The 12,102-nt window shown below is 34.3% G+C and overlaps 1 protein-coding gene across 1 annotated transcript; it reads right to left on the reverse strand.

Moving 5' to 3' along the window:
• Nucleotides 1-2,508: 2,508 nt before the first annotated feature.
• Nucleotides 2,509-10,557, reverse strand: LOC102593270 (myosin-11-like). The gene is made up of 9 exons (XM_015311808.1): nucleotides 10,316-10,557; nucleotides 8,821-9,018; nucleotides 8,389-8,511; nucleotides 8,103-8,140; nucleotides 7,821-7,977; nucleotides 4,448-7,474; nucleotides 4,223-4,354; nucleotides 3,820-3,950; nucleotides 2,509-3,120 (listed from the first exon to the last, which is right to left on the reverse strand). Exons 1-9 carry the CDS (start codon nucleotides 10,400-10,402, stop codon nucleotides 2,889-2,891), a joined length of 4,125 nt encoding a protein of 1,374 aa, XP_015167294.1. The 5' UTR covers nucleotides 10,403-10,557; the 3' UTR covers nucleotides 2,509-2,888.
• Nucleotides 10,558-12,102: the final 1,545 nt, after the last annotated feature.

Below are 12,102 nucleotides of genomic sequence, written 5' to 3' on the forward strand. Positions count from 1 at the left end.
CTTTGGGTAAAGGAAAAACAAAAATGAAAGTAGGAAAAAAGAGTAAAAATTAGAGGGGTGAGTTGTCAAGTTTAGAATCTTACAAGGATATGCCATTGGTATACCTCTTACATCACACCCAAAAAAAAATGTTGTTTCTTTTAATGGCCTCATATTCCTTTCCCACCCTCGAACTTGTGTATATTGTCATGCTTTACTTTTTTGTAGCTAGTACTATTTTAATTATTAATCATATAAGCCATGTTCTTTCCTTTAATGACATCGATATCTTCGATTTAAAAGGAGAGAGTTTACGATTTAAAAAAAATTCAATTAAACATATATTTAAAAAATTAATATATCATTATATATATATATATATATATCAGGTGCCTAGAAGCATTTCTAGACAAATATTTGGTTAAGTTAATGTCTAGATGTGCTTCGCTAACTATTATGTGATATATAATTTCGATAGAAAACTCACATTCTCAATAGTTCAATAAAATGAGATAACATAGGTGTGTTTTTTATCCTTTAACTCTTTAATATATCGTAAGAGGATGAAATCTTCATCATTCACATGGCAGAATTTTGGAAAACTAAAATAAAGTATTAGAAACTATGTACGACCAACAAATGTGATATGATGAACGTTATCTTTTTATTTTTAATTAGAAGTTTTGAGTTCGAGACTTAAGATTAATATATGATAAAAATATATTCACAAAATAGCTATATCCTTATTCAATTCTTATATTGTAATAGCATCATTGTAACTCAGCAATATAACTTGTTTACCAATCAAACGACTAGTTAAATTATTGGAATAAAAGTAAAAAAAGCTTTTTGAGGTGACATAAGCAGTACTATCAGTTAGTACAATTTTTTTTTATGAACCTTAGAAACTTGTACTAAAATAAACTTTAATTTGATTGCGTAATGCTCTTTATATAGTGAGTCTTGATTTATGATGATTCATATGGTACATCTGGCCAATGGTTAATAGGTCAATATGTTTTTTTCTTTATAAAATCAAATTGTGTTTATTATATAATTTATTAATTTAACTTCTTTACATATTGAGAAAATATTAGACACATAGATATTTGTTTAGTTTGATGACGTTTTTTTTCTCGAAATTCCCACCTAAGGTGCGTATTCGCATTGCAGGGCCTATTTTTGAACACATCACTTTCAACCTGATTTTTTTCTTTTTCAGATGCCTAGTCTTGCAAATTTGATAACTTCATTATAGAATTCAAATTTGTGCAAGGTTTATAACCATTTCTTTTCTTTAGGTGGTTGATACTCAAAATTCACTCGTTCGATTAATCTAAATTTGTATCGCATAAATTCACTATGGCAATAAAACGTTTAATGTCAAGGCGTTTAGTATTTAAAATTCATTGATCCAACTAACTTGAAATTCATACCTACTATACTCACTAAGGTGATAAAATGCTAAATGTTCTCATTCAATATCTAAAATTTACTGGTTCAACTAATTCGAATTTGTCTGGACTCATCAAGGAAATAAAAATAAACCCTCCGGCCAAGAAGATTTGATGACCTAACAATGGAAGCTTTTGTGTCTCATCGACTCATTAAGAGGGTAAAAGGTTGAATATTAAGGCATTCAATATTCAGAATTCTTTACTCCGATTAATTTGAATTTAGCAATGAATTTCGAGGGTTTCAATATTCGAAATTCATTGATCTTAAAAATCTGATTTTGTGTTGCATCGACTAGTTATTCACCAATCTGCCTAATTGATCAAATTAATTCATCTCGAATAAAATATTTAGTAATTAGGGGATAAAACGTTCTCTACCAAAATGATTTGATGACCTAATAAATGGAAGCTTTTGGAGCACTACTTAGAGAATAATACCAATATGCCAAAAAAAAAAGAAGCAATCAAATATTCCCATAAAGTACAATAGTTTATACTTATGTTAATATATGACTATATATTATATGTTCATGTCTTCCAAGTTGTACTATCTTTTCTTGTTTTGTTCACTCAAATATCTTTTTTTTTCTAATTGTTTTTTTGTTTTGTTTTTGCTTTGTACTTGTGGCTAAATCTCGACATCAATAGCCATTAGCCAGCATATAATTCAGTACATTTTATTTTTTTCGGTTAAAAAAAAAATTCAGCACATTCAATGGCATATTCGTACACATTTCTGGAATCTTTTGTTTCTATTTTCTTTTCTTAAGAATTATATTTTCAAATTAATAGGATATGCTTTCTTTATTAATGACACATACCGCGAAATATAGTATAGGTCAACTATTACTTTATATTAAATGATCTTGAATACTATTGAACACTCTCAGCAAAGTTCCTAATTTCGCCACACTGCCACATTAGGGGGGTGTTACTAAGTATGTCGAAAGATGTTTAATTGAAAATTCTTTTTCGAAAAAGTATATTAGGTATATAGATCACACGTTATTTTAATTTGACATATACACACATATATTAATCTTGAAGACGGTTGAAAACCCTTAATAAAATTTCTGACTTTATCACTGTGTTGTTTTACTATACATAGAGAATAATATCACACTTTTGTTAGTGTGTACTTTCTTGTCTAAAAAAACACTATGCCTTGCCACTGTAACAATCTTATTTGGTTAAATTTTTTATTGTCTATATCTTGCTTTAGTTGTTTTGACAATAAATTACAATGGTAATATATGTGCTAGACTATATAGCTCGTATCTCTGCATAAATGTTGTTGCACCTGTGTTAGATCCTCGAAAAATGTAGTACTTTTGGAAGATCTAACATGCACCAGGAGACATTTGCTGAAGAGTCCGAGCAACATATAGGTGAAAATGTGGACTGGTTTACCTAAGGTTAGGATGAATGCTCCGCGAGAATGCTAGTCGTGATTCAAGAGAACCATCTCTTTCCACTCTTAACTGCCTTCAGTTTCATAACAAGATCCTCTCTTTGTGCTTCTACTTCAGCATACTTAAGACTCATTTGAAAGTATCGTTCTCGAATGTCTTTTAGTTCTGTTTCTAGTAATGCCTTTGTATGTTCGAACCTTTTCACCATTTCACTGTCCCCTTCTGACTTCTTGGAAGCCGGTGAATGTCCTCTACGTTCCTCAGTCTTGAACCTACAAGAATAACAGCTCAAAAGACTCGAACATCATACATTACTCCCTCCACATACTTGAAAGATGCAGATGTTCTATTATATTTGCTCTGTGAATGTGTTGTATTAAATGTGTAGAGGAAATCATAAGTTCTATATTTTGTTTTATAAATGACTTTACTAGATAATTTCGTTAAGTTGAGTGACCTTTTGAGGAATCAACTGTTTCATCAACCAGACTTCGTTTCTTGTCTCCTTAGAGCTCAAGGATAAGGTGGTGCTAGCCTATACAACATACCATGTTGAAGTAAGGTTGTTAAGTTCTATATTGAGATGATGGATCGTTGATAAATATTCCGATAGTTTATATAACATATCATGTATAGATTATCCTAGTTCAACATGTTTATAAGTTTAATCCTTTTGAGCTGTGAAAAGGTACATAGCTCTTTACAAAATTTCATTGTCAAACAGATATTATTTTCCATAGCTATTTGCTGTTAAGCATAGTCTTTTTAAGGTCATGTCAACAGGGACACAGATAGAGGGTGGAAGGGGGTTCATCCGAACTCAATGAATCCACTTCACCTGAAAATCACACTATATATACAATGACCTTTTTTTTTTGTATTAGTATTTGAAGTAGATGATGCACCCCCGCGAGCAACAAGAAAAAACTAATCAATGTGACAAACTTAAATTCCAAGAAGTTGAAACATACCTTTGAAGCTGAATTTTGTACTTCTTATTTGCCTCTAATGCTTCAGCAAGCTTGTTCTCAAGCAATTGTATTCTAGCCAAGTAATCCACTTCAACGGAAGAAGTAATTTTGTCGGAGAAACTATTTTCACCCTGGATGAACAAAAGTATTTTGAAAGAGCAAAAAGGGAGTTAAGCATTTGACAGGGAAAACTTGAAACTCAAAAGACCAGCTAGTCCCATTGGTGACATATTGTGCTTCACTATGTTGCTCGGATTCTTCAAAAATGTTGCCAGGTGCTTGTTGGATCCTCCAAAAGTAGTGCTTGTCCAGAGGATCCGATACAGGTGTGGCAATATTTTTGGAGAGTCTGAGCAGCATATTGCTTCAAAGGTGAAAATGAATAGAAGGGAATAAAGGGTACCTCTGATTCGCTACTTTTGTGATCTGAATGAAGTCGATCCACCCGAAGTTCTTGGGACTGACTAAGCTTTTGAGGTGCTCTATTGAAGTTAGTGTACTTATTGTTGCTCTTTGGAGTATCATTCTGTTCAAACTGCAAATGAACATAAAGTTCTGTCATTCATCCGTGTTTAAGTTATGCGAAAAACAGTAAAAGGATTAAGAAAGAACTTCGTAATAAGCTAACCTTTTTGGCGTATAATTTTTTCTCCTCCTCCATCATTTTCACCTCCGCTTCGAGTGCTTGAACTTTCTTCAAGCAATTATCCTTCTTCTCCTCCATCTTGTATATTTTCTGCCGATATTGCTCGTTGTCTCTCTTAGTTTCACTAAGCTCATTTCTCAAATCAGTCACTTGTGCACAGAATTTCTCCTTTTCAGTTAACTCACTTTCCATTTGCTCAACTTTTTCTTCCAAGCAAATTCTCCTTCTATTGCTGTTCTCCAACTCCAACAAGACCTTCTGTAAGTCGGAGATCTTACCAACAAACGAGGCCTTTTCAGCCTTCATTTCTTCAAAATCTCCGGATATTTTCTCCAGTGATGCTTCTAAGTTTTCCTTTTTGGATATGCTCTCTGTGAGCTCACTCTTCAGATTGAACACTTCATCCTGAAGCTCCTTTGTTTTCTGCAGCTGAAACTTCAGATTAGCACTTTCTTCATGAAACTTTTGATGTTCATAACGCGAAAGAGTGAGCTGCAACTCAAGGTCATTAATAGAAGTCTTAAGCTTTTCCTCATTCGCCCTGTAATTTGGTAAAAGTTTCAAAATCTTTGCATGATCAACCATCAGCTTCTCATAACTTTGTCTTGAAGCAGAAAGTTCCTTCTCAGTCAATGTACATTTTGATTCGAAGTCATCAAGTGCTGATACGAGCTTTTCTTTATCAGCACGTAAACTGGAAACTTCGTTTACAGTGTCAGCGGCTAATCTCCTTTCCTCATCCATTTCAGAAATTTTCTTGGTTAGTTGTTCTACCTCTTTCTCGAGAGTCTCAACTTCCATCAACTTCTCTAAATATTTCTGATTAGACAAACTTTCTTGTTGCACGAGTTTCTCAATTTCGTTCTTGTTCTCTTGAATGAGTTCGTCTAGTTCAGCATTCAGTTTCTCCTCTTTCGAGGAAAAATCTTTCCACATTGCATTGAGATTTTCTTCCAGAGCCTTAACCTTTATCAAACTATTAGACAAGCTTTTCTGTGATTCATGCAGCTGAGCTTCTAGCTGCATACGATGCTCGTTCTGTTCTACATTCTTTCTTTCCATTTCAAGAAGATTCTGTAAAGATTCTTGTAACTTTTCATTCTCATCGGTGAGATGTTCACATACTTCTCGAGCTTGTGACCATAGGATCTGCATGTCTTCTAATTCTTCTTTGAGATCAGCAATGCTCGTTTTCGTCTCACTCTCCAACTTCTCAATTTCTTCTTGAAGATTCATTATGGCAGACTTGGATTCTTCCAACTCTGATTGACGAGATTCTCCCTCAACTGTCATGAGCCTAATTTGTGATTCCATATTTTCATTCTTCTCTGTCAATCCTACAAACTGATCCTCCAATGTATGCTTATCACTTTCGAGCTGTGCTAGTTTCTTTTCCAGCATCTTGTTCTCAGAAACTCGGGCATCCATGTTATTGCTGAGCTCCTTATAATCACTTTGCAAACCATCCAAGCAGCTAGAGGTCATGACACTTTCTCTCGAGACGATTTTCATGTTTTCTTCAACCTGATCCTTTTCCTTTTGAAGACCAGATACTTTACCTTCTAGTTCTCTTTGATGCTCCAAAAGGCGGCTTTTCTCCTCCTCGTTGCTTTGTAACTCGGAATGTTTTTTATCCAACTCTTTTAGTAGACCGGAACATTGCATTTGTAGTTTTGCCTTTGAGCTCTCATGTGCTTGAACCTCAAGACTGTAATCTTCCAGCTTTCTATTTTTCTCCTGGATCTCCTGTTCATGCTGTTTAAGACATTCCTCGCATTCAACTGTTCTAGTTTCCAAGAGATTGTTCAGGTCAAACAGATACGTAAGGACACAGCCAGTTGTCAATAGTTTTGAAGAGCTTGCACGGTCCTCGTTCAAATTTGCCAAGTTTTCCAGGTGATGTTTGCACTGATCACTCACACTGGAAGAAAGTTTATGCCACGGTCTCTTTAGATGGTGGAAAGTTACTTCAAGCTGCTTCACTAATTGAGTGAAGTCTTTGGAGTTTTCATTTTCACCAACTTGACAACCGGACTCCTTAAACTTGATCAGAAGGTCCAGGTTTTCCTGAGTAAGCTCAGCACAATCCCTCTCGAGCTCCTGTATTTTCTCTCGTAATGTTTCAGTATCTCTTATTAGCTCAGTACTATCTTTCTCGGAGTGTCCAATCTCCATCTGTCTGTTTATTGTCCGTGCACTCTCAAGCTCGTGGTTTTTGTCTTGTAATGACTTTGTGAGGGATTGAACACTTCTTTGCAATGTCTCTTCCGATTCTTTCCAAGATGAAAATTTCTCTATTTCCTCTTTCTGCTGTTCTATAGTTTCTTCGAGCTCCTGAAGAAGCGAGAGGAGCTCGATATTTGATTCCTGACTTCCTTTTAGTTGTAAGGCTAAACTGGCATTGAACTCCTGTTGATGCCTTACTTCATTTTCCAGTTCCTCCTTTTGACCTCTCGGTTGAAATATCGAATCCTCTGCCACATCGTGTTTCAATGTTGACTCCTCCAACATTAGTTTGAGATTCTCAATCTCTCTTTTCAAGTTACCTTGCTCTGAATAGGAAGCTGAGAGATCCATCACCAAGTCTGCTTGCTTTTTCGACTGAGACGCGAATTCCTCTCTCAGTATGTCCAAATCGAGCATGAGCTTCCGAGCATTCCTCTCCCACATCTTGGCTTCTATTCGGAGTTCTTCAATTGTATCTTCTGCAGCCTCCAGAAGGTTTCTTGAAGAGCCTGAATTTGTCACAGAAGACGCTGTGAAATCTTTTCCGTTGTTCTGCAGATGCTCCATCGAAATTGTGGCTTTTGTATTATATGATGATCGGTTTGAAACAGTTTGATCATCGATGAAATGATCGTTCTGAGGTGAAGTATGGTCAGGACTTGCTCTAACTTGCTTGGATCCTTCATTCTTTAAGTGATTTCTGGAGGGTAACTTTTCTTTTCGCGTAAAACTCTCAGCTGAGCTAAAGCTGTTATTTGATCCGGATGCCGAGAAACTTCTCTCCTGAAATGAAATGAACAGCTAAATCAACCACACAACACACTGAATGTGGAAGAGAATTTACTACTTAAAACTGAGTTCAGTGCAAAAATCAAATAGATATCACATTATAATGTCTAAAATGTACCTAAATATAGTGAAAAGTACATCAAATGAGCAATTATAATATTTGATAGTACATCCTCATAAGAGACAACTTTACCGTTGCTCCAAGTCTCGCCTTCAGTGTATTACTATAATCTAAAGGAAAAACATCATGCTACTAAATTGGAAGTTTAACTTGAAAAGTTAACAAACCTGTCAAGTTCAGCATAAAACAGTCAAAATGGATAAAAAATTGCATTAGTACCTTGATCTCAAGTTTACTTGGACCCGAGTTTGAGCCGGGATCATATGGAAGCACATCACTCCCAGCAGAGAAGTTGCCAGACTCGTTCGATTTACTGTCAACATCATGATCTAAACCATGCTCTTTCACACCAGAACCTGAAGATTTCAATTCATCTCTGAAAGTATATAAAGAGTATTTAGTTAACTGGTGATTCACTTTTTACATTATTTAGTATGATGAAGAAGTGGGGATTCATATAGCCGACCCCAGGAAGTGGGAATTTGACTGTTTTATTAATACCTGAATTTACTCCTTGGTGTTAGGCAGTGAATTTTCACCTGTAAATAAGATTGACAAGAAATTATGTAAACAGAAAGTTATAGTTTTTACATGGTCCATATTTCTATCTATGTTGCTCGGACCCTCCAAAAATGTTGTCACACCCTGTCGGATCCTCTAAAATGCATAGCTTTTGAAGGATTCAACACACACTCAGCTGTATTTTCTAAGAGTCCGAGCAACATTACCACAATACCTTAGAGAAAAATGGTGGGGGAAAGAAGGACTTATCGATCATAAGACTTGCCTGTAGTGTTGTTCCCTGATTGCATTTCTTTAAAGGAACCAAAACAGGAGAAGACATTCTTGAACCAACATATGATGCTAGATTAATTGTTCCTACTCCAAGTAGACCAGATCTAGCAGAGCCCTGTGTTGAAGAAGCAATTAAGAAATCGAATAAGCAAGTCATCTTGAAACTTTTTAATAGAAGAATATAATACTTCGGGATGCCCCTAAACTTGACACGTTTTATTCAGTGCACACCTAAGTTTTGTCTAGTCCTAAAATGAGGGTGTGTATTCCCTTTCTTTGCCACATAAGCATCTAGAGGGGTTCAGGTGTGCACCGAATAAAACGTGCTAGAAATTGAGAAGAACTTGAAGAAAACTAGCTATGACATTGTATTACTATCAATGAGACAGATTTTTGAAGCAAAACACAAGGATTTCTATCACACCATTGAAACAACGAACTTGTAGAGAGATTCTTCGAGCTCTAGAGATGAATCGTCTTGTGAAATCCACACGGATTCCAAAAGAGTCTCTGGCCATTGACAGCTTCCGTTTTTCACGAGTGTTTTGCCTAGCTTTGCTGCTGTCTTTCCAGTTTCTACACAGATTACAGACAAAAATAGCCTGTCCCATCCTTTTGGTACCTATCTCATTACAACATCATAATCAACTGTCAACAACCATTTGTACCTCCAATACATTGTTATATCGATAAGCTAAATGAAACCATGTAACGGTAGTTCTTTAGTACAATTGAATCAACTAAACTAACATAGAACTATATCAAACAGTTCCATATTAGCCATTACATATATCAGATTATACTCTGGTGCGAGTTGGAGTTAATTAAAGGCTGACCGAGCCAATGATGCTTAGCTGGTCTTTACGGATGATCGGCCACGATGTTTAGCCTAAATGCTGCTAGTTCCAGACTATGTTTCTTGGACTCTTCAGAAATATTGTCGGATCCTTCAAACACCTATGCATTTTTGGAGGATTTGACAAGGGTACAGCAACAATTTTGGAGGGTCCGAGCAACATAGGTACCATACCACTATACTGTTAACTTGACTGTATTCGAAAATAAAATACTGGAAACTTTAATCAAAGTAAACAGAAATGAAGAAGAATCTGACAGTACCTCATTATGGGAAATCAAAAATCAAGAGGGAAAACCGGACCTATCTTGCTCGGACTCTTCAAAAAGGTCGCCTATATGTGTGCCGGATCCTTTAAAAGTAGTGCATTTTTGGAGAATCCGACAAGGTTGCAACTTGCAATGACATTTTTGAAGAGTCTGAGCAACATCAAAAGCCACACACTACTGGAAAATCCAAACTATAGTTTATTCATATTGCATAAATTTGAAACTGTAGTCTTAATTATCTACATAACTACATTAAATTGTTTAATTTGATATAATTCAAGATCACCTAATTGATCTCAACCATCAAGTCATCATATTAACTGTATGATCATCCTCTCAATTCAAGAATTGCCAGGGGACGGAGTTACAACCCTATCTACAAATTCGGCAGAACTCAGTAACTTTGGCTCAAACCCTTGATAAAGCTACAATCGTTATCCAAAAAAACAACAGGCAATAACAAAAATCGAACAGAACGCTGATTTTTTTATTTACCAATAAATTTAAAGGGTATGAAGAAAATGTAAATTTGTACCTAAAACAACAATAACAACATACGAAGTGTAATCCACAGGTGGGAAGGACATTGTGTACGCAGACTTTACCCCTACCTTGTGGAGGTAGAGAGGTTGTTTCTGATAGACCCTCGGCTCAAGAAAAATATTTTTCAAAGTAGTTTTGGAAACAAGAAAATACAGAACAATAACAACAACAAAATAATGTGATAACATAAGCACAAGAAACAACAGAAAATAACATAAATCTAAGAATAAGAAACTACGAGAAGGTAGTACCTGAAGTAGTTGAAAATTGGAGAATCTGAAATCAACCCTTTCTCCTGAATTGTCCTGTTTATTATTCTGCTTTTGTAATTTGAACATTTTTCTCTCTTTTAATCACCTTAATGTCTAATATTTTCTTGAAATATGATACATAGACAATAAAAAGATACTAATTTTGTAAACAGAATAAGAATCAAAAGAAAATACTATAATCAAGAAACAAGAAAAATAGAGAAGTTAGCTAATTGGTCTGTGTAAATGAACTTGTCATAGGTTGTTATATTGTTTTCTGTCTTTATGATGTTGCATTTGAGCTTATTATAAACAGTTTATATTATAACTGTACAAAGTGAAGGACAAAAGTTGGAGGAATTTGTGTTTCTTGACACTCAAATAGAACAGTCATCTTGTAATACTCACTCCGTTCATGTTTGACTTGACACATTTCTTACCAAGCAACAACTTACAAAGTGTAATGACATCAAGTAGGGTCCGAAAAGAATAGGGTGTACGTAAACCTTTTAATATATCACTAGTAACTATTACAAGTCATCTCAATTCATTGGAAAATGAATCGGAAATAAATAGTGCTTATTAATAAGAAGGATAAAATAGGTATAAAGTAGTAAATTATCTGTTGAAGTGTTGAGTTTTCAAACTGGATAAGTAAAAGTAGGGATCTATTTTTAGTATAGTAAACAAGTAAAAATGATCAACAGAGAGTGTAGTAAAAAGTTTCTTTTTTTAGTTGTTTATTCGGTATTTGATACTCGTTTTTGGACTCGATCAGGGGCGAAGCTAGAGAGTAGGAAGCGGGTTTGCAAAACCTAGTTTTTATCTTTAAAAAAATCATTTAATATGTACGAATTGTTATTATAGAACTAGTATCTCAAAATAAAATAAAATTTCAAACTCACACGCTACAAATTTTGAATCCGTCTATGAATTCAAATAATTCGAATTTGCACTAGAATATCCTTTTTTAGGCAAGATGCTCCTTAGCATTTAACAAAGGCGACTTGATATTCAAAACTAAAATCCAAAATATTTTATTAAAGACGATGTCTTGTAGTTATTAAAATTGGACTTAAAAAGGAAGTCATTCCTCTTTTTTACAATTTTTTACCTAACAAGAAAAGGAGAAATAAAGAAATAATCATTTATATGTCTATCTACCTTATGGGTGGGTAAGCTAAACGTTAAAGGCAAGAAAGGAGTTAATTTCCTTTTTCATTTTTTTCTTTCCTTTGTTTAAATTAGAAAAAAAAAATCCTTTTTTCAATTAAAATATTATCTATAAATTTACAATTTCTCATTCGTAGTTTAGGTACCTTTTAGCAAATTATATCGTATTTGCTCTTGTATTTAACAAAATTCTATATAAAATCGGTGAACTCTATTTATCTAAATTTTACGAAATAAAAGGTTCGAATTTGTTTTTCAACTTTTAATTATAATTTAAAATTATCGTCATGTAAGATCTCCGCTGGGAATCGAGGGCAAAGTAAGATTACTATTTTTTTCTGATAGGAAAAAAATATAGTGGGCCTGTTATTTTCCATCTTTATTTCTGAAAAGATAGTTTGGTAGGAAGTTACAAATAAAATAACTACGTTACAACTTAAAGGGGCATTAAAGTGGGGAAAAAAAATTAAAAAAAATATCAATAATAACTCACATTGGGAGTTACAAATATTGGCATACAAATACACTAAAAAATTAGTAGTAATATCTACAGTAGAACCGTCTTAAATTATTCATCGTATTTCTCAAGTAAATATTAGTCATGAAGAGTTTTT

This window comes from Solanum tuberosum, unplaced genomic scaffold (genome assembly GCF_000226075.1).
Source record: "Solanum tuberosum cultivar DM 1-3 516 R44 unplaced genomic scaffold, SolTub_3.0 scf00177, whole genome shotgun sequence".
In the NCBI taxonomy this organism is placed as follows: Eukaryota; Viridiplantae; Streptophyta; class Magnoliopsida; order Solanales; family Solanaceae; genus Solanum; species Solanum tuberosum.

What these genes read in the sequence shown, in the direction of transcription:
- LOC102593270 (XM_015311808.1), bottom strand. Translation starts at nt 10,402, where the DNA reads ATGTTCAAATTACAAAAGCAGAATAATAAACAGGACAATTCAGGAGAA. An exon ending in ATCAGGGAACAACACTACAG is followed by an intron (nt 8,141 to 8,388) that starts GCAAGTCTTATG and finishes TCTTATTTACAG; the next exon opens with GTGAAAATTCACTGCCTAAC. An exon ending in CAAGTAAACTTGAGATCAAG is followed by an intron (nt 7,475 to 7,820) that starts GTACTAATGCAA and finishes ATTTCATTTCAG; the next exon opens with GAGAGAAGTTTCTCGGCATC.